This window comes from Bos indicus, chromosome 8 (genome assembly GCF_029378745.1).
Source record: "Bos indicus isolate NIAB-ARS_2022 breed Sahiwal x Tharparkar chromosome 8, NIAB-ARS_B.indTharparkar_mat_pri_1.0, whole genome shotgun sequence".
Classification (NCBI taxonomy): Eukaryota; Metazoa; Chordata; class Mammalia; order Artiodactyla; family Bovidae; genus Bos; species Bos indicus.
In genome coordinates, this window is record NC_091767.1 from 43,722,057 (window position 1) to 43,745,164 (window position 23,108).

Here is a 23,108-nt window from a genome sequence, read left to right on the forward strand (position 1 = left end):
CCCTTCAAATTAGAATCCAATCATATGACACCCAGCTCTAAGAATTGTGGTCTGACAGCAACTTTAGTTAAATCCCGTACAAACTGTCAGGGACTCCTAGACTCAATAAACCAGAACTTATCTAGTCCTGTAATTCTTAAGGAGTCTTCAGGGCTTAAATTAGGCTTCCCAGGTGGCTCAGTGGTAAAGAATCCATCTGTCAGTGCAGGAGACGCAGGAGCTAGAGTTTGATCCCTGGGGTCAGGAAGATCCCCTGGAGGAAGAAATGGCAAACCACTCCAGTATTCTTGCCCAGAAAAGTCCATGGACAGAGGACCCTGGCAGGCTACAGTTCACAGGGTTGCAAAGAGTCAGACATGACTAAGCATATACACACACAGGGCCTAAATTATCCTGCAGGCATCCTTAAGTTCCTTCAGCACTTTCTAATAAAATGAAAGGAATGGAAAGTGCAGGCAAGAAACTTTTTATGTGAGACCAGATACAATTAAAGTGCTTAGGGTGTTTCTGTCATTGAGACTGAGAAGAGACTGTATGGTGAAAAAGTTTTTAAGTTCTAAACAACTGCATACTAGGGACATAATGGTATTTACAACAGTGTGTATTTTTTAACAGAGAAAAGGAAAAAGAAAAGAAAAAAGCTGTCTGATGGAGAATCGGGTGAACAGACATGCTCTTCGAGGCACCTTACTATCTCTGGCATTCGGCTCTTTGCTGATGTTGATAGTATCCTAGATTTACAAACATTCTTTATGGAGCCACAATCTCAGTCTATAAAGGTGAGCATTATAAAAAGTGAAGTAAACCCAGAAAAGTGATTAACCAAAGCCATCCAACAATGGAACTAAAATAACTTAGTTTACCGAAATATCCTGCCCATGCAAAATTTCCAAGGGCAGATTAAACTGTTACTTTCAGGAGCAATCCTGAAATCCTGTTCTTAACTTTCCCGGATATTATCCACTTCTCTGTTTAAACAGTAACCTGCGCTGAGAGTATCATCAGCTCTGTTTATAGTCTGGAAAGTCTGAAGGACTTTCCTCTGGGAAGGAGGCTTGGAATTCCTTCCTTTAAACTGGAAACAGTTTTATCCTAACATGACCCTTAAATTGGGAACAATCAAACTTAGAAAAAAAGATAGATTTGTTTGGTCTCTTCTCTGCATTAATCTAATGTTCCCAAAACAAAGCAGAAAAAAATTGGGACAGTTGGGTCAAGAAGCAGAATGGGAAAACCGGGCAATTGCATTGCATATTCTAAATCAGATGTTCACACTGCGTTCTCACTCATCAGAGTGAGGTACTGTGGATTCTGTATCCATCAAATTAGAAGTAAAAATACATATTTCAAAAAGACATAAAGTGACTTGTAGACTCAAGGTATTGATAATAGGGCTGTTCCATTTGAAGAAAAAGTTGAAAGCTCCCTATTTCTCAAGGGGACCCTTCTATGTAACACCCCATTACTCCATGTTTAATACATCCATTGGCTACATTCTCGAATGGAATGTGAGGCATGTGTGTTACCGAGGATACATCTTGCTGAACTGCACCACCGAATATCCTCAATGGCACCTTCCAAAACAGATCTGGAATCTGCTTCAAGCTTCCCATGAATGACTCAAGAATGAGATTCTTACCGTCTCATGGGGCAAAGCAATGTAAAGGCTTTTAGAAGGGTCACCAAACTGAGGAGTGGGTCGGCTAGCTCCTTCGAGATGAGTCACAACCTGAGTCTGTTGGAGGAGAGAAAGGGACTGCTAGTGTACCCGCGTCCAAGAGCATCTTCACGATCTCGAAGTTGGAGTGGGACACGCTGTAATGCAGGGCGGTGTTGCCGTTGCCGTCCGCCATGTTGATGACGTGACGCAGGACTTCCGGTGAGATGGCCTCAAAGGCGGCTATGTAGTCCCCCACCATGGCCGGGATGGCTGACTTCTGGCTGGACACGCGGAACCACTCGTGCTGGAGGGTGTTCAGACAGAACCGCTGCCAAGACACCAAGCAGTTGGCCATTAGCAGTTCTATTTATAGACCTTTCTGAGACCTAGCTGAAAGCCCAAGAAATCAGGCCTTTTATAGTCAAAGCACATGCAGATAGACTTTGGTCTCAAAGAACAACTAATAAAACCCAGAGCCCTCAGAGAAGCCTCAAATTCCAAACTGAAGTATACCTTCTGATTTGCACACACGCACATGTTCTAAATTCTATATCATCGTGCAAGAATTACACCAGGATGCTAAAATTCTAATTCTGCTAGCGATGAGCTGTTCAAAGCTGGGGAAGATACTTACTCTGTACCTCAGTTTCTTCATCTGAAAAATGGGCTAATAAAAATACCTTTCCTTCACCATGTTTGTGATGACAAATGAGGTAATACATGTTAAGTCACTTAGGCCAGGGTCCATTTATTATTGAACTATTAATATTATGTAGGGAGGTTGGCCTTGAAAATGATTTTCATAGTAATCAGGACAGGAGAAATCATTTGACACAATTAGGTTGCCTCCTTCCTGTCCAGTCCAACTTCAACTCCTTCAACATCCATCTCCACAGCACTAGGCTGCAGACCATAACCATGCAGGCAACCTGATTCTTACTACATCCCAAATAAAAATGTTCAACCACAGAAAGAGAATAAAAAGCAAATTACTTTTTGCTGAAACAAATTACTTTTTCCCATCAGGACATCTGCATCTGGTCATCAGCCCCACTTGCCTTCCCTTAGGCTGTGGACACATGAAATTGGCATTTCATAGTTTGGGTCACTTGAATGAAAAGGGTCCTGACCAGCAAAGAATTCATCTAATTTTTCTTTTCTTCTGTTCACTCACATATTCAGATTTCAATTCCTCTGGATACCTCACACAGAAGGAAGGGGAATTATATCATCTGGTTGTCAAACTCTGTTATAACTACATATTCAGTGTCCTGATATGGTTACATGGCCTTGGCGTTGCGATCATTCACATTTGGAACTTTTCATAGCACAGTACTTTAAACATGTCTTTACTGAATGAATATTCAGTTAACAAAAAAATGGACCAATCCTGGGGTGTGTGCTAAGAATATGCTTGACAACTGGGGCCCCAAAAATGTTAAGTCCTCCCTGAGGATCACATAACCTAGTATTATAGGTAAAGTCCCTGGTGGCTCAGTGGTAAAGAATCCACCTGCCAATGCAGGAGACACAGGTTCGATCCCTGGGTCAGGAAGATTCCCTGGAGAAGGAAATGGCATTCCAGGGAAATTCTCATTCCAGGGAAATCCCATGAATAGAGGAGTCTGGGGGGCTATAGTCCATGGGGTCACAAGAGTCCGACAAGACTTAGTGACTAAACAGCAATAACAATGGGGAAGGTAAAAGTAAAAGTATATAACAGCCATAAAATCTGGGGTCTGAAAGCATCAGTTTTAAGTTCAGGTTAAACCTAGTGGGAAATATTAACAGTGCAGCGACCTTTCCTGGTTTTATTATTTGTGACCAAGGTACAGACAGGCACTTAGTCTATACTGATAAGAGTTCAACATGTACATAAATGTCCCCCTAGGCTGGGGACTTCATTTAGTATTTCCTTCTGTAAACATCACTGCTATGCTCCTTTTTCAGTACAATATTTGAAGGTCAAGATTCAGCTGGCTCTGATAAATTTAAGTTTCTAAAGCAATATAAACAGATGTGAAAAGACAGCATAATTTTCAAAAATGATGCCATATAACAAGGTAACATGATTTAGTTGGGATGAAAAAAAACCATGGGATGAGAACTGAAGACAGGTATCATCCATTCCAAGCACTAACTAGCAGCTACTTATAATCTTTAGGGCCTCAGTTAAAGCGGGATAGACCAGGATAGTGTCCTGGTGGGAACACGTATGTCCTTCTCCTGTGCTAGCCATCACCAATTTTTCTTCAGATTGTGTTTGTTATGTGAGGAAAACTATTTGCCTTTCCAGCATTAGGTAATTCCCTAAGTCTCTTCCATCTTAACATTTTGGTTTCATAACTCTACAACTTTGTGAGACCTATGAATCAACTTGTCTCATCAGCTGCAGACTTTGATTATTTAGCATAAAACTTCACATTAAATCTTCCACTAATATGCTAAGATTCAAATGAACATTACTATCTAGAATAACATGAAATGCTATACCTTCTCAATGCACTGAATTCAAGTGTCTACCAGAAGGCTGGTCTAACCTATGAAAGAAGCTGCAAATCTAAACATCCCTAGAGCAACACACCTGGCAAGAACATCTGATTCACCATGGCCATGGAAATATTTATCTGTCCTATGTTATGCTACTCATGCTCCTTAAGGCAAAACTGTCTACCTCTTTGCCGCAGGCTTCTAAATCTCTCAAGCTGTGAGAGGCCAACAAGTGCAGTTATTTCTAGGTTTAAAAATAGTGACTGACTGCATTCCACATCAGAGCATAATACACAGTTTCATAATTGGAAGGAATGCTGACCTCGGCTCAGATAGGTTTCTCTTAAAAACACAGGCTAACTTAAAAAATTCCAGGACTCTGCTCCCTGGATCACAAGGTTCTGTAAGCAGCCGGACATGCAGAAAGATGACAAATGGCTGCAATTAGCCCTCCTTTCCATATGCAAGTATCTGCCTCGCAGATGCTCAGCCCCCAAGAAAAGTACAGGCTGGAGAAAGAAGATCTGAAGTCAGGCCTGAGGGAGACATTCACAGGGTCGTCCGGCACACAGGGCAGCAGGATGGTCACTCTGCCCACGCACTAGGAACAGTCTGGGGGGGAAAGAGTGCAGGCAGCAACAGCCCAGGGCCTGCCGAGAGATAGGGTCTATAGGTCAAACTCACCATATCCTTGCTGGTCAAAGCTTTGGGGTCATTTATATTATTTTTCAGTAAGTTGCATGCAGACAACATCTTTTCACTTAATTCATATCTAGAAAGGGGGAAAAATAGAAGAAAGAGAGCTCAAGACTGACTACAGAAGGAAAGGCATCTTTACCTCAAACTCTATAACCCTTTACAAGACCAGGAGCCCTAAGTCAACCTCAGCAGGTTGTGGTGGCGCTAGGTGCCTGCCTGGGAGAGTCCAAATGCCCGAGGTCGGATGCTACATACAGAGCCAAGGCCTCCAGCTAGAGCTCTGGCCTTATTTTATGAGGGTATCTTTCAGTTTCACCACTTTGGCTTGTGTGGCATTATGGAGATTTTCCACTGCTTTGGTTCTAAGTTCTTAAACATATTTTTACTCTTGAGGGGTTGAGGAGATCTGAATTACCACACACCCACTACGCTGACCAGTAAACCACACATGTGAAATCACATTTGGTGACTCAGGAAGGGTTTGTTTAACCCACATGAAAACATGAACTTAAAAGTCAGATGACATATGGCATATAAAGTATACCTCAATAAAGCTTTAAAAAAAAATAACATATATCAAAATATGGAGCCATTTGAAAATACTTGAAGTATAAAGACACTTACCTTGTGTTAATGCAGTTAAATACTCATTTGCCAAATTAGTTTTCTGAAATGTTCTAGTTATACTTCACATGGTGAAAAAACATACTGAAATTTCCATCTGTTCTGTTCTCTCCTGTTCTATAAGCATTGATTCCACGTTTGCTAAGGCTTTAAAATTGGCTACACTTTTAGTACATGTTTTAGCCAACCAGAGTGTTTGATATTTCAGCTGCTGTTTATGACAGTCCCAAAGCCATTCTTGTGGTGATCCCAATCACTCAATAAGCAACAAACTATGGGCATGTGACTGATCACATCATCTCTATAGTAACTGTGACCTTTGGTTGAGGCCAAAAACTGTTCCTCTCATATAATATCAGTACAGACCCATAATATCAGTAAGGACACCTGTATAAGGATAAATGGGTAACGGTAAAATCTGAAACTTTAAAACGTGAAATGTGTTGGTTACAAAAAATTCTAATATGGCTTTAAGTATAATTGAGGTTGTTAAAACAATGGAAGCTTTAGTGGTGCTTAAGAGTTTGGTGGATGGTGCCTCCACATACAAAGTGAGATATTAAACAGTTGAAGAAACAAAGGTGAACAGATACCAAGCCCTTCTCTTTGCTACCATAAGAGATCTAGCAGATTATTACTTCTGCACTTGTATCTACTAGCATCAGGACAAGAAGTACACACCTCTAAGGACCAGGTAAAGTTTAGCGCTTTGTTGGAGACTGGAAAAATCTATTAAGATTCAACTGCACAATCTACACAACCAGACAATTCTACTGCCAAAGTACACCAAACGTGGCAAGGGTCGGGGAGGGGGAGGATGTACCACACCTCTCTCTGATTTCCACCTTCTCAGGTTCGCATTCTGGAACCTGCATTTCATCTTCCACCCTGGTGGACGTGAAACCTTCCACATTAACTGCATGGTGGCCTTCTGCCATTCCCCGAGTGTCTTCATCCTCCTCTTCCTCCTCCTCTTCCTCGGGAGGATACTCAGGGACATCACACTCGTCATCTGACTCGGAAGAAGAGCTTTCATCTGAGCTGGAATCATCACTGGAAGTGGTTTCATACCTAGGTGGCAATTGGGAGTTCAGGAGATGCGAGGTGCGCCCATGAAGACCCAGTGACAGAAATGTTTATGAAGGGAAAGCTGCTAAATGACTCCAGAAATTTCACCAGTGGTTTTTAGACCCTGCACTTAGAAGTTTGGAGTAAGGTCTACTTAGAAATCTGGTGGTTTTGAATGGGTTATCACTTAAAAGGGATAACCAAGGTTGCTGAGCAGTATCAGATAACCACTTGTAGAAAATAGTATGTATATATATAGCACCTCTGCTGCTGCTAAGTCGCTTCAGTCGTGTCCGACTCTATGCAACCCTGTAGACGGCAGCCCACCAGGCTCCCCCGTCCCTGAGATTCTCCAGGCAAGAACACTGGAATGGATTGCCATTTCCTTCTCTAATGTGTGAAAGTGAAAGTGAAGTCGCTCAGTCATGTCCGACTCTTAGCGACCCCATGGACTGCAGCCCACCAGGCTCCTCCGTCCATGGGATTTTCCAGGCAGGAGTACTGGAGTGGGGTGCCACTGCCTTCTCCATATAGCACCTCTAGCTTAGTGTAAATCAAAGGAAATTTATTTTATGGAAACCAATTCTGCGGTTGTTCATCTTTCCTGTTCCTTTTCTTTCCCCTTTTCATTCTTCCTATTTTGTACCTTTAATTCTCCCATTGTCCAAGGTGAACAGATTACGTAAGTAACCAACAGTTCCTCTGGTACACGCTCTCCAAACTGTGGGACACATTACCCAATAAAACGCTAATGACTTGGAAAGCAGACACCACTAAGTTAAACCTTTGTGGCACGCTTTACTATAAATATTATCTCAACTAACTCTGCACTATTGTTTCTTGTTGAGCCCATGTATGGATTAATAGGATTAACTGCTTTGATTCAACTGTAGGAGGACAAACAGGCTTGACTATTTATTTACCTGGGCCAATTACAAGAGAAGGAATAAAACAACTAAAACACATTCCATTTAGAAAATGAAGAAGAGATGGCATGGCGAGGTTACTCTTCGGGCAAGAGGCCCTACTATTTTGTTTGTAAGCCTGGAGAGCCAAGCACAACAACCCGTTCTGAAGGAGTGGATGACTATCCCTGGCTCACGGAGCAATGCTCTCAGTCTTTGTCTGTTGCTCAGTCCTGCCACAGGTAAGTTACAAGCTGTCCAACAATGTAGGCAACCTGCTGCCTGCTGCTTTCCTTGAAGACCATTTGTTTCACATCAAAGGTGAGAGGATGTAAATTACTCAGCTTCATCAGGTATCCTTTCAAGAGCGAAATATCCTTACAGAGAGCAAGAGAGGAGAGAGGCCCAAATGCACCTTTATGAGGAGGGAATCTTCTGTCACCCTATACGGCAGCATCCTAGACTAGCACCTTTAAATAGGACTTGGGTAGACAGGAGGCAAAGGAAACAGACCACGTATCAACACTAGTACCTCCATCTTTCCTTACCCTCCATTAATGCCAACAAACTGAAGATTCTTTTTTGCTCCATTTGAATCTTTGTTGGCATCTTTCTTCTTCATGATGGACTTCAGCGTACTTTCATTATTTGTACATACTGTGGAGAAGTGAATCATGGTGATCAAAATTAATATAATTCATACCCATATAAGTAAGTGAATAGGTATTCTTTATGTACATTCATTTTTTATTTATGTAACTAGAGATCTTGGCATGTATATATGAGAAACTTGTCCAAAATCCACTGGAAAATTGTGTGCATGCAAAGAAAATAATTCAAAGTTCCATTAATAACATTCTTTAAATGCAAAAAAAAAAAAAATCCATTAGTCCTTCCAGACATAACAAAAGCAGTGACAACTAGCATCTATATCAGGCTTTACTGTTTATAAAGTGATGTCATATCTCACTTGATCCTCAAAAACCATCTAGGCACTAAGATAGGGATTATTATTAGTCGTTTTTTTTTTTTTTTTTTTCAGTTGAGATAAACCTAGAAAAATTTATACCTGCCAGACAGGTATAAATGAAACAGTGAAATGCTGTTTAAAATATTTTGTAATTTGCAACATCAGATGAGTTTTCTTAAGGGGACCTCATTTCTCAAGGGGGCTTTCTTTGATAATCTTAAGAGATATTCTAGGCCTACTTCCTAACAACTGTGTAATCATTTTTCCAGGTCAATTTATAAGAAACACGGGCATTAGACTGGAACGCTAACAACTCTGGTCCTGTGCTGATGCTGAGAAGGGTTGTGAGTGAGGAAAGTTACCATAGAGGCCAGCGGCTATCTGGTCGTCTGTCAGATTCACTGGAGACAGCATGCTTTCCTGGGTGGGGAAGGTATCCTGGCTGCCGATGGGCTTCCCTTCCGTGGTCCCCGCCTCCTGCAGGGATGTCTGTGAGTTTAATGGCCCTCCTGACTGAAGGCCTCCACACTTACAGGTGTATTCCAAATTACTGCCTGTGAGGAAGGAGAAGGGTGTACAAATGTGTGATGCTAGGACCAGATAAAATGCGCTAAATGGCTTTAAAAACAATTCTTGCAATTCATCATTTTCTCAAGCACTTTTCCGGTGTTTTCTTTCTGCATAATTAGCACTACTATCCAAGCCATCTAAAAATCAAACCCCCAAGGCCTTCTTGACTCTGATCTCTTCCCTTTGACCACATCCGGGTCGGTCCTTCTAATTCCGCACTGCCTCTCTTCTGTCTGTTCTGGTGCTGCCACCTTACCTTACACTGGACTACCAGTGTAGCATCCTGACTGTCCCTCTTCCTTCACATTTACCCCTCTCCCCACTCAGCTCAAATCCCATCCTTATTCCAGCTCAAACGCAACTTGAAAAACCTCAAAATCTCTCTACCACTCAGAAAACATAGTTCATGCTATCAATACTTAGCCAGATATTCTAACATCTGCCATTTGGCACTAGCTTACCTCTCCAGGGTTATTTCCCACTACACCTGTGGTCTTTTTGGGGTGCATCCCAGCAGGCGGAACTCCTCCCAGTGTAGAAAGTGGGGTCTCCTCTTTTCTCACAAGCACACCTGCCTCAGTTTACTCTCTTCTGCCTGGTGCTGCTCCTTCCCTATGCTCCCTCACATGCACAACCCTCCCATTACTTCCTCTTCCAAGCCTTACCTCATCTCCCCACTGGAAACTAACTCTCCTTCCTCTGAACTCTCAAGTCCCGTCTTTAAGACTCTCCTACAAGATCTATAATACAAGGTACTAGCTGATTCCTTAGACTCCCTTCTTGTCTGTAAATATTTTAAGGGCCTACAAAACTAATTTAATCAACTTTGTTTCTCTCACTCATCTTCTAGATTGCTTTTACTTATGTTAGGTACTTAATATCTGTTCACTGATGAAGCAGAAAAATTGAATTATTATTATATAATTTATATATATATATATATAGGTATAGCACAGAATTTGTGGGCTTCCCAGCTGGTGCTAGTTGTAAAGAACCCACCTGCCAATGCAGGAGACATAAGAAACAGGTTTGATCCCTGGGTTGGGAAGATCCCCTGGTGGAGGAAATGGCACCCCACTCCAGTATTCTTGCCTAGAGAATCCCATGGACAGAAAAGCCTCGTGGGCTACAGTCCATAGGGTCGCAAAGGGTCAGACATGACTGACGTGACTAAGCACGCACACACACACACACACATAGAATTTTCTACGTGGCTGACATTTCCTAATTCTGTTCATCAACAGCACAGTGCTTCCTCCTTTAGTTCTGTAGGCACTGGGACCTCTCTGGTGCTTTCTTCACAAATCCACCTCCCAACTCAGCATGGACAGAGAGTACTGAATGCAGCCCTTCCAATAATGTTCAACTGCCCCACGACCTGATGTGACCCCTGACAGAGAATAAGAAATGTCTCCAGTGCCTTTTCAGGCTCCAAAATCACTGTGGATGGTGACTGCAGCCATGAAATTAAAAGATGCTTGCTCCTTGGAAAGAAAGCTCTGACAAACCTAGATAGCATATTAAAAAGCAGAGACATCACACATCACTGACAAAGGTCCGTCCAGTCAAAGCTATGATTTTTCCACTAGTCATGTATGGATGTTAAGAGTGGGGCTATAAAGAAGGCTGAGGGCTGAAGAACTGATACTTTTGAACTGTGGCGCTGGAGAAGACTCTTGAGAGTCTCTTGGACAGCAACTAATCAATCTTAAAGGAAATCAACCCTGAATATTCACTGGAAGAAATGATGCTGAAGCTGAAGCTCCAATACTTTGGCTAGCCAAAGCAAAGAGCCGAGTCATTGGAAAAGACCCTGATGCTGGGAAAGATTTAAGGCAAAAGGAGAAGAGGGTGACAGAGAATGAGATGGTGCGATAACATCAATGACTCAATGGACATGAGTTTGAGCAAACTCAGGGAGACAGTGAAGGAGAGGGAAGCCTGGTGTGCTGCAGTCCATGTGGTCACCAAGAGTCAGACATGACTTGTCCACCAAACAACAGCAACAACCAGTGCCTTTGCTTACTTTAAGTAAACAAAGCAGGGCATTTATCTTCATTCCTCCTTTTCCAACTTCATTCATCATTACTTCGAAATTACTACAGTAACCTCCGAAGAGTCTCAACAGTTAATCCTCAAGTGCCAAAACACTCCCTAGAGAAACACCTTCACTAGGCACTTCCCCATTCAAGAACCAACAATGAGTTTTACAATGCAAATACATTAACAGTTTTATTGTTATGAAACCTTAAACAGTCACAAAAGTAGAGAATGGTATAATAAATCCCTGTTTCCATCACTAGCTTCAATAATGATCAGCTATCTGGTTTCATCTATACTGCCTCCAGCCATTCACAATGATTCTTCTGAAGCAAAAGGTGAAGATCCTATCACTTTCATTCATAAATATTTCAGTATATATTCCTAAAACATTCTTAAAAAATAAGCATAAAGCTAAAACCATCAAATCTAAAAAAAAAAAAGATAATTTGAAATTATTATATATCTGGTCAGTATTCAAATTTCTGCAGTGATCTCTTAATGTTTTTTAATAGTGTTTGAATCAGAACCTCAGTCCTATATTTCCATTGGTTACTATGGCTTTTAAGTCTTTTAATCCATAGTTCTCTTTCCTTCTAAACACAGCTTTAAAAATACTTTTTAAATTGACATATAATTTATATAAAATAAAATGAACAGAATTTCAGTGTAGAGTTTGATGAATTTTGGTAAATAGGCATGTGTGTGTGAGCACCTCCCTAATTTAGCCACAGAACATTTCTGACAACCCAGTAAATGCACACTTCCCATCAGCTGCCCTTTTCTAGATAATCTTCCCACTGGAGGCAACCACTCCTCTTCTCCAGAACTTGGTTTTGTAAACTAGGGCTTTTAAAAGCTCCTCTAGTCAAGGTCCACCTTCTCAAGCAGGTGCCTGAGGATCCTTCACGGTGAACAAGGACAGCTACTTCTTGCCTGGGGTAGTTAAACTGCTCAACAACTCTACCCTCTACTCACTCAGAGTGGTCTGGTGACTGAGTTACTCCCACCTCTCTGCCCTTCCTTACTAGGCTGTCTTAACAGGCCTGGAATTTCAGCTTCCTTTACCAGCAGAATTCCACTCATTCTTTTCAAGGGTTGGCGTCATTTCGATTTCCTGTAATACATCCTGCCCTCTGTTCCCTTGGTCTTATACATCCCTTCTGTGAGAATGTAAGCTCCCTGAAGTCCCTCCGTGCTACATTATGTGTCCTCTGCAGTGCTCTGAACAGTGCTGGATAATTGAAAGACTTCAGTAAGTGCCTGTGTAATTCAACAGAAAGTCACAGGGACTCTGTTAAGTCTAATGAGCAAGGCAAAGAACAATGATAAATGATAATAAGTTCTCATTAGCTGGGTCAGAGGAAATTTGTCACCTTTATTGTCAGAAAATGTTTTTCAGATTGTGTTGAAACTCTGGCTGCTCTTGAGTGACCCAGAAACAATTGCCTGATCTTGATAAAGACCCATTGTTTTTAGTGGGCATAGATAAGATGACACACACACCAGCTTTAAGACTGACAAATGACTGCTGTGTTCAAGTAAAACACATGAAAAGTGCAGCCAAAAAAGTCAAAACTAAAGTGGCCAACAAAATTCAATGGTCTCAACCTGGTTGCCCTTAGAATGCCTGAGTTGGGTGTAAGATACAATCAACTATATCTGCAGATGGATCCAGTATTAGTGGTTTTTAAAGTTCTGCAAGTGAGACTTCGCTCAGTGGCGAGGAATCACCTGCCAACGAAGTAGACACAGGTTTGATCCCTTGTCTGGGGGAATCCCGTATGCCGCGGAGCACCTAAGTCCATGTGCCACAACTATCAAGCCTGTGCTCCGGGGTGGGGGATAGGGGGGTGGTCTGTAACTACGGAAGCCTGCGAGCCCTAGAGTCCATGCTCCACAGCAAGAGAGGCTATCACAACCAGAAGCCTGTGTGCTGCAGCTGGGGAGTGGCCCTTACTCACCACAACTAGAGAAAAGCCCACTCAGCAACAAAGACCCAGCATAGCCAAAAATAAATGAATAAATAAAAAAATTTTTTAAAGTTCTGCAAGTGATTCTAATGTGCAGCCAGGATTACGAACCAGTGAATTAAATTAACCAATCAAAAATTTGCTGAAAACAATGTAAAACTTGACTGTGGTAAACAAGAGTTTAGACTTTCCTTTAAGAAGAGCCAACTCATTGGAAAAGACTCTGATCCTAGGAAAGACTGAAGGCAAAGGAGAAGGGGGTGGCAGGGGATGAGATGGTTAGCTAGCATCACCAACTCAATGGACATGATTTTAAGCAAATTCTGGGAGATAGTGAAGGACAGGGAAGCCTGGCGTGCTGCAGTTTATGGGGTCACAAAGAGTCAGATACAACTTAGCAACTGAACAACAAAAACTGATTTCACTCTATCAACTTGGACCATGTGAATTATCAGGAATTGTTGGTGGTTTAGCTAGCAGTCCTGGACCACTAATGGTAGAAGTCCATGACTAACAGTAAACGCCATGCAAACAGTAAGGGTTAACAACAGGAACAGTCACCGAACACCTTCAGAACTCTGGTACACCGCCCACGCTGCTCAAAATTCCACAGTGGGCAACAGTTGTGCAGGTACCACTGGGGAGTCAGTGAACAGGGGAGGGGCAACTGCAGTCTTCGGTCATTAACTCAAGCTTATAATGGCCATAAATGCCAGTAAAGCATGAGCTCTGTTTTACAACTTGACCAGATTAGTGATAACTAAGACACAGCAAATGACAGAAATCTCAATGTTTCAGAAAATAACAGCATCCTCAAAGCATTAATCTAATTCTAAAGTACATTTAGCATTTAATATATGGATAATTTTACTATAAGCTAAGGCAAACTGTAATGAAAAATAAGAACTTTTTTTCTTATGTTTTTGACTTTAGAAATGTTAAAGCTATATGCATGCTAAGTCACTTCAGTTGTGTCCAACTCTCCATGACCCCATGGACTGGGGCCCGCCAGGCTCCTCTGTCCATGGGATTCTCCCGGCAAGAATACTGGAGTGGGATTGCCATGTCCTCCTCCAGGGGATCTTCCCAACCCAGGGATTGAACCTGAGCCTCTTATATCTCCTGCATTGGCAGGCGGGTTCTTTATCACTAGAGCCACTTTTATATATTTTAAAAAACCAATGAAAAACAGAGACAGAGAAGCTTCTAAAGAAATCACCTCCTACAGTCTCCTCTGTGATATTTATCTGTCTAGAACGGGTATTAGTTGTTGGCACATAGCAAATATGTTTCTAAATTTGTTAGAAAATTGGCTTTTATAAATAAAATGGATTTTAAAAGTTGCTTTGTTCACATACTGTAGCTCTTCTGGCATGCTAACTCATATTTTTATTTATAATGCCAAGTACTTTCTGAAAACACAACTATGAACAGTGTGGCCAACTATTTAATTATGTTATTGTGCCAGATTTTCAGTTAAACATTTGATTTGATTTTTAAAGAACATCTAGCTTACTTGTCAAAAAGAAGTAGGACTGAAATTTCTGAATCATAATGGAGGCCATTCATTTAGGCATTTTCTCAAAGTGTAACTAAGAATTCAAATGGGTCTAAAATAACACTTCTATTTTTTCCATAAGGAAAATGGCTTGAGCACAAATGTACCCTTTTCAGTCTACATGTTAGTTTGGGGAACAGACAGTAGAGATTATTCATGAAGGATCGCCTTCACTGGTACACATTGCTTCTGAGTGGAAAGTACGTAGCTTCGATGGAGGAGACAGGACAGTCCCTTTCTGTCTGTAGGCTCGTCGCTCAGAGCTCTCCTTGAGTACCCATGCCCGTGGCCACCAACATGAAGTCACTAAACGGTGAGAACTGCAGTGTAATAATTTCTAGGGCCATTTTAGTATTTTCCTGAGAGGTACCAGATAGCTGTCATGAATGTAAAAATGAGTATTTGGAAATTAAAATGCTAAAGAGTATCAAGAATCAGATGCTCCCTCACCACAACCCCACCCACATTTAATTACACACCAATCCAAGACTTGACCCAGAAAACCCACACTGACAGGCTGCATTAACTAAAAATTGGGTTAAGCCGATGTGCTCTTGTGTTCTTCCAGATACAGCTAACGTTGTCCTCTCTATCCTAAGCTCATGTTCTCCCTAAACCTCAGAGAACTTAACAGAAGCTGAATTCTTCAAGCACTTTTATTTTCACATTATTCGGTGGCTAACATATACCTCCACAGGTTATCATTCATATGTCTGGTATATGTGTTTTTGCTTACCAACTGGATTGCAAGTTCAAGGCTTACACCACTCTCTCTCTCTGTTTCAGTACCACACTTTGCATACAGTTGACAATGAATTCGTAGCTATCAACTGATCTGAATAGAGATGAGGACAGAGCACACTTTAAATATGTTTACTGAAATACAAATGACCTGCTGATTGAAGGAAGAACCAGTGATTGTAACCATCAACTATTACCAACAATTCCCTTCATCATTTATGAATGGACATCCAGGAACTAAATGCCACTTCTGTTCTTAAAAACCACCTATCTCTATGCTTTAGCCAGAAATGAACTGCATACTTCACAGATTCATTCAGAGTAGAAGTGTCAAAGTAAACTTGCATCTTTTCCCAGAGTGCATATACTTATTTCACTAATACTCGTCTAAAATGATAAAGCATCAGTTTCTCTTTTAAGAAATTATTTTCAAACAAGAGTCAACTGAAGGGCTCATAAAGGGGGTGGACTGATTTTAAATCTTTATAAAAGATTTTTCTCAGAGCTGAAGTGTTTTTCCCAAGGTCAGTAACAGATGTCCTAGATCTGTAATTTCAATCTGGGCGTTGGGCGGGGGGGGGGGGGGGGGTGGGGACAGTCAGCTATCCCTTTTCAGAGTCTGATAAAAATTATGCACTTTCTTTACAAAAATTCCAAACACAAAACTATTTCATGAAGCTATGGAGCCCAGATTAATAGCACTCATTTTAAGGCTGTTTATTCCATAATATTTCCCAGAAATAGGACCTGAGTGTGCCTTACTGAGTGGTAGCAGTGGGTGGCAGCAGAAAATCATGAATTTGGGGAAAAAATGTTCCTCAGATGAATCTGATGGGCAGTCTGGTGAAGAGCTAATTTTATAGAGTAATTCTGCTGAAAGGGCCCCATGCAAGAAAAATCTAAACCTACCCTCTCAAGACACAGGAGGACATGGCAGCCCAATACCGCTCACCCCAGGTGTGACTGCAAGTTCTTGGGCAACCAGTACCAGACATCAGCTCTCTGACCTCTGGGTCAGAAGACTTTCACATCATGTTCTCACACACAATGTTCCAGAAACATTTGGTTTGGATTATTCAATGCTCTTATAGCATTACTAAAAGCAAATTGTGATTTTTAAAGAGAGGTACTGGGACCAGTAAATGGTATATGATTTGAATTAAGGAAACTAACCAGAAACGGTATTTTGTAACGACCTTATTTTCCCTGTTTTTGCTTTGGCTTGGATGTCTGTCTACAAAATTGCTTTCACAGTTACGGGAATGACTTCAAGTTCATAAATTTTTTTCTTTAGCAAACCCAAGATAACTAAGAGTACAAATATGGAAGTTGATTTAAAAAGCAGTTCTTTTATTTGAGTATGAGAGATGAATTTTCTATAAATCATGTGGCAGGCAGTTAAGTTCCACAGTTATAGATAGTTCTGTTTGTTATTTGCTCAGAGACAGTCACATATTTTTAGAGTATTTGTAACTGCAAGTCATTTGTCTAGAATATTCTCTCTCCTTCTCTCCTCACAGGTAAAAAAAAAAGAAAGAAAGAAAAAGTAATCCACTTCTCAAAACAAAACAATCCAGTTAATTCACAGAAAGAATAACCATGTTTTTCCTGAGGTTTCTGAGAAACTTATTTCCTCTTAACCTTTTAATTCCACGAAAGAAAATATTAAATACATTAAAAGTACTTTACAGATCATCTTTGATTACCATCAAATTCAGATGCATCAAAACTGTGACATTACCTCTCAAATTCTGAAAAAAATGTCTGTGATGTTTCATGTGAAAAATACATAGGCCATATATGATTCAAATATCAAAAAATGATGTCTCTGAAATATAGAATTGCACCCCTGAACATACCAAACACAAGGGTTTACCCCATGACAGCATGAGGGAGGCTCTCAGTATTTCGTGTTCTTCTGAACTGTTAACTTGTTATAAGCACATACTCCAGTTATAACTTCAAGAAACTGAATAGGAGTGCAAGGCATTATTATCGTGCTGTTAAAATAATGCTATTTTGGATATTAAAAAGTGATACCTTCCGATCTTCAACCCTTGGAAAACTGAAGAGGATTCTCTGGGCTTGGTACTAATATATACCTAGTTTAATTTGGAGCTTCATTTTGAGCTTTGACACAGATTACGGAAGAATCTGAATTGAAAATTTATTCTACTCTTTTTGTGTTTTCTCATTGCTGTAGTTCTTTATCTTGATAAAAGTGTTACCTGGAGAGGTGTAACAATGGGGGGCAGGGGAAGGCGATGGCTAGGCAGAATTATGAAGACAAAAATCTGCATTAAACACAAAAGACTATTCATAGCATGTCTGTTTGGCAGTTTGTTCTAGACCTACCTTTCCATTTTTGTAAGTATGGAAAACAGTTAACAGCAAGGACAGCCAGCATTTACACTCTGTGCTGCAGACTATTCCAAACGCTTCATTCATACTGATTCACTAAAGATTCAGTTCAACCCTGTGAGGGAACAAAGACAACCTGTCCTAGTGCTGAGAAGGAACTCGAACCCAGAACACCTGGCTTTGGAGCCCAAAAGTAAATTCTTTAAACTAAAATACTAGGTTCCCATAAGTGATCATTTATATACAGAAATGTATTCTAGACTGTACATGAGCAATGTTCTCTAGTGTTCAGGGTGCACAATAAGGTGGACACACTTTCACTCTTCACAGCCTGTATGTTGAGATCTCTACCCTATCAAGCCGCTTTCATTTTCACCCCATACAACACACACCAGATAATAAAATTTTACTTCTCTATGTTAAGTTCCCAACCAAATTCCTTCATTAGAACTTTAAAGCAAAATACAAATGTGATGCGAATTACAGAAATACTTTAAAGTTGTTCTTGCATGCTCCAAGAGGGAGCTGCCACTATGATCAAATAAGTGCTATAAAAAATATTTATGTTTTGTTCATGAATGTTGTAGGTTTCCTGCATTTTAGCTGATTAATTAGGTGTTCATGTGCAGGGTCAGATCTAAACATTGATGTCTGGAATGTCAGGGTGACTGGAAATAGACCAAAAAACACTGCAACACAGCCAGACAAAACCTCCACCCGAGTCTTGATGCTCCGGGTATCAGGCGGATTACACCAACGATACAGCTGAATATTTCTGGCAAGAATGTGAAATAGAAACCCTGGTTTGGGGAGGAGGGAGGAAGCCTAGCAGGAAAACGCTCTTAGAATGGATGATGTGCTGTACCATCTGTGTCTGGAGGTATTTAAGAGTCTCATTTTTGACTTCAACATCTGACATCATGATTTTTAAAAAGCAGTGGAAACAGACATATTATTAGTTACTTAAGACCTTGCTTTAGTTCACACATCATTTTAATCCCTTTAACTAAAATGACTCCCTATATATTCATTAGACTCTTGATTCTAAAAGGCAAAAATCTGTTATACATCAGCTGTCACTGTCATGTTCATTTTTTCTTCCACAATAAGCTATCTGTTTCACAGCACAGTTACTAAAAAATGAACATTAATTCATGTTTGCGGGTGAAACCTCAGAAGATATAAAAATAATCTATTTTGAAAAAACCGTGAAAAAAAAAAATCTATTTCAGTCTATGTTAACCATTGCCTTTTTGGCTATCGAGGGAAACAAAGAATTTGAAATTTTTGTTAACTTATATTTAAGTCTCTGCTGCATGTTTTCACATAAATTTAATGCACACCATACCAATCATTTAAAGCATTTTAATTCATTTTATGTGTAGCACTTGGCTAGAGCAGAGTGTGTGCTTTTAGTAACTCTGCAAACCTCACACTACTGTTTAGCATGTCAACAAAAGAAACCAGACTGGCACGCTAGCAGCACTACCCCAAGGATAACAAAGGTCCCTGTGCTCACTGTAAGCCAGTGATGAACACACTGACAATCTTATGGGATGGATGTCCTTTGAATGACCATTTCACAATGAAGTATAAAGAAGGATGACATTCCTTCCCTAAGTCACATTGGTTCACGAGAGGTGAAGAGCCAGGAATGGAACTCAGTGGTAGGATGATAATATGCACAATGAGAACCACACGCAACTGACAAGAGAGCTCATTTTAGTGCGGCTCACAGGGAAATAGCATGTGTCAATTTCTTCATTATAAACTTCAATTTAAAGAAAAGCAAGGGTGAACAGGAATCCCAATGAACAAGGGAAAATATGAGAAAGACAAAAAATGTAAGCCTCTAACAAAAGAAACAGTGTTGGAAAGGCCTCCCTTCTCTCAAGAGTTCTGGCTCCCTGTCAGAGGCCTTCCTGGACCATCCTGTCTCCAGCAGTCCCCACCTCTCCACCATCACTCACTGTTTCTCTAAGTGGAGTTCTTTTCTTCATAACATGTACCACTTCCCAACATATTTAAGTATATTTTTATTGCCTGTGCCCCAACTGGAATAATGTAAGCACTATGAGAACAGGACCCCATATCTATACTTAACACAGAGCAGGAATTCAATCATTATTTGCTGAATTAATGAATTTGCATGAATTGACAAAGTCTCTCTCCTCTAAAAGTTTTAGTTAAAAACACTTCATACCGGTATTTTTTTTATTGATCGTATACAGGTAATTGTGGTTGAAAACAGTGCAGGCTGCCCTGTGTAAAATCAGCAAGTAAATAACTAAAAGACAGCTATCAAACTAGCAGCCTCAGAAGACAGCCCCTAAGCCAGGCAACACAACTTGGCTTTTCTTCTTCTAGTCTTAGTCCTCAGCCGGGAAACGAAAACTACCAGATAATGAGAATCAGCAGAGCTGTTTATGGGTTTAGATTCTTGGTTTTTGTTCTACCTATTACCATTCTAAAGTTTTCTCCATGGTTCAAAATATTGGCTCCAGCAGTTAAAAAAAAAAAAAAAATCTCTCCTAGATTTCCACTGTCCCCATCTTCCCTCACTCCTAGGTCCTTCAGAAGTACCACCTACCTGTGACCTTACCCAAGCTGGTTTTCAGGAAGTCAGGGTGCCTGAGCTCTTCAAGGCTTGCAGACTTCATGACAGAGTTGATTGATGATAAGGTGCTGATGAGCTGGGAGTTGAGGGAGCCAATCTGTGAGTGAGGTTCCCCAAAAGCTTCTGCCAGTTCACTGTAGTTCTCAGCCAGCAGCGCCTGCTGTTCCGCCAGCAGCTTCTGGACACGCTCGATGTAGTGATCCAAGCCTGTCTCCATCCCAGACGGTGCCTGGGGCTGGGGGCTCTCCACAAACTCTCCTACAGGCTCGTCCCCAACACCTACACTCCTCCGGCTGCCTGTCGGCCCCACAGTCAACTGGGGAGGACCACATGCTATGGTCCTCATTTTGAGGCCAACCAGATAGTTGTCGTTAATACTGATCTGCCCCACGCCTGACTCTTTGGTCTTCACAGCTGATGGCCTGTCAAACCCAGCGTTGCCAGAGAGCACCGTCCCCACTCCGATGGACCGCATCTTGGTGGAGCTGACGTCCTTGACCCGGCCTTCTCCCACGGCTACTGTCCGCATCTCCACAGTGTGGGTGCTGGTCTGCTTGTCCACAGTGCTAAGGGAAGTGTTGGTAAAGGATTCTGTGAGAGTGGCCACCTCAGTGTTGGTGAACTGGCTCACCTGTTCTACAACTGTGCTGGTGTGCTGGCTCACAGTTCGAGGCACTGCCATGACAGCAGCTTCCACCTGGCTGACAGCCTCTGTGTTCACGCTTCGAGAGGTGCACTCCTTTGGAGAACAGACGGTCACATCAACAGAGCAATCTCCACAGCCAATGGAGCGCACTTCTTTGAGATTCAGGTTGGTCCTGAGGAGTGCCAGGTCATTCACGGACTCCTCCGTGTTGCTGCCTGTTTCACAGACACTGATGTCCATACCTACGCTCTTGTCACACATTTCCACCGAACGCCCAATACATCTGTCATGCATTTCCACCCTTTCCTTAACAATCCACCAATTCATGGGCAGCTCAGGCCCCACCTCTTTATTCTCATGATCGGGCTGGCAGGAGATGCCTACACTACTTGTCTGCACGCATGTCCCCACACATGTGTCAACCACATCCACGTGACTGCCAGCCATTTGGTCTCTGGTGGGTACCACCGCCTCCACCATCTTGCTGAAAACAAGCGGCTGGGCCATCATGGCTTTATCAACTTTTTTCCTCGAGCCAGCAGCTTGCAGCTCTTGCTTGAGTTTAGTCATCTCCCGGTCATGGGTGGTTTCTTTAAGCTGTACTTCCAGGCGATAGATCTTATCCTTTAAGGCTTCTATGGTTTGCTGTTGCAGCTCAATTTCTTTGTCAGCTTCAGTAGTCACTCCAAGCATGGCTTCTGTCACACTGACCCCAGAATTCCTTGTCTCAGTGACCATGCCAACGGCGGCATCCTTACAGGACCTGGCGCCCCTGCAGTACACAACAATGTCATTCATGTCCTCATCGGCGCCCACAGCCACAGACCGGAACTCTTGAGGCTGACACTCCCCATTCCCCCTGAGCTCTGAGGAGGCCTCAATGCTGCTGTCCTGGATCTTCTGCTCCAGGGCCTGCATGTCTGCTGTGAGCTGCCGGAATTCCTTTATCCTCTGGGTGCTCTGCTCCACGCTCTCCATTTCTTCCTCCTCATAGTCAATGTATAATTCCCCACCACTCCTCCGGGTCCTGGACAGCTGTTCCAGCTGGGATGCATTCCCAGCACTGTAAGACCGCTTTCTCACACCACAGACATCGTTCTGGGATGCCGCTCTTTGGTTTTTCAGCTGTGAAGCCAACTGTCTTTTCTCCTCTTGCAGGACAGAGATCTTCACCTGGAGCACAGGGATGGTTCGCACCTGCTCTTCTAGCTCCTTCAGGCGCTTCAAGGCAATGGCCATCTGCTCACGGATGTGTTGCAAGTGCATGGGGCTCACGTTGGTCACTGGTGTGGAGATCCCTGAGCTCAGGGGGCTGTGACGGATGGAGCTCCCCATGGAGGAGGTGGTGGCAGCAGCTGGGGCATAGCCACCATAATCCCCATTGCCTTGGTATCCATTCTGAAGCTGGGGCATGATGGGATTGTGGTTTCCAGAACCCAGAAAGGAGGAAAGGGAGCTGGTGGAGCCCATGCCTCCAAAACTGGCCAGCCTGGGCCTTCGGAACTCACCAGGTGCCACCTGCATGGTGACTCTCTCCTGCTCAAGTCTTCTCCGGGTCTCCATCAGTGTCTTGGTGACATGAAGGTTGTGCTTTGGGAGTTGTGGTGATGGTGGTGGCAGCTGTCGGCTTTCTGGGATGGTAAGAAAAGTAGGAGAGGTCTCCAGAGGGGCAGGTGGCTTTGAGATTGGGGTTGATGTAACTTGGCTTCGGCCTAGGAGGAATCTGGGGCACTGCCTGTTGTCATCACTGTTGGAGGATGAGAGGGATTCAGTAGAAGTCCACACGCCGTGCTGGCCAGGTGCAGCCCTGGAGTCTGGGCATGGCCCAGATGGCTTCCGTCTCTTCTGGATGTTCACTTTCTTGATGGTGTTTCCTTTCTGTATGTCATCCACGTATTTGAGGAAATCTAAGTCTAGTTGGTAACCATAGGGGGTCTCCACAAAATAGGGATCTTTTTGTTCCCTGTCTTGTTCTCCATTCAGAATATCATCTGCTTTGCCTAAGAGAGAAAGAGGGGAGATTATTATAATGTCATTAACACATACAATGATAAAAACTAGTATTTGTGTATGTTGTAGCACGGTAAGCAAATATGATTTAAGAGCTGACAAATCTATGTTCTAATCCTGAATCTACAACTTAACAAATGGGTGTTAACAAACCTCTCAGAACTTCAGTTCACCTC

General features: G+C 42.1%; 1 protein-coding gene across 10 annotated transcripts in view; it reads right to left on the bottom strand.

Annotated features, from left to right (window-relative positions):
• The window catches only part of KANK1 (KN motif and ankyrin repeat domains 1), a 215,114-nt gene that overhangs the window by 8,298 nt on the left and 183,708 nt on the right, over positions 1-23,108 (bottom strand). For 7 of the 10 annotated variants that reach the window (XM_019966029.2, XM_070794606.1, XM_070794605.1 and 4 more), the window contains 6 exons: positions 20,250-22,922; positions 8,779-8,970; positions 7,995-8,103; positions 6,302-6,544; positions 4,835-4,922; positions 1,769-1,988 (listed from right to left, as the gene is read on the bottom strand). In XM_019966029.2, the coding sequence (XP_019821588.2) occupies positions 1,769-1,988; positions 4,835-4,922; positions 6,302-6,544; positions 7,995-8,103; positions 8,779-8,970; positions 20,250-22,922 (3,525 nt within the window). Of the gene's footprint in view, positions 1-1,639; positions 1,989-4,834; positions 4,923-6,301; positions 6,545-7,994; positions 8,104-8,778; positions 8,971-20,249; positions 22,923-23,108 lie in introns of all 10 variants that reach the window. The other 3 variants (XR_002181250.2, XM_070794604.1, XM_019966030.2) reach the window with 3 other exon arrangements.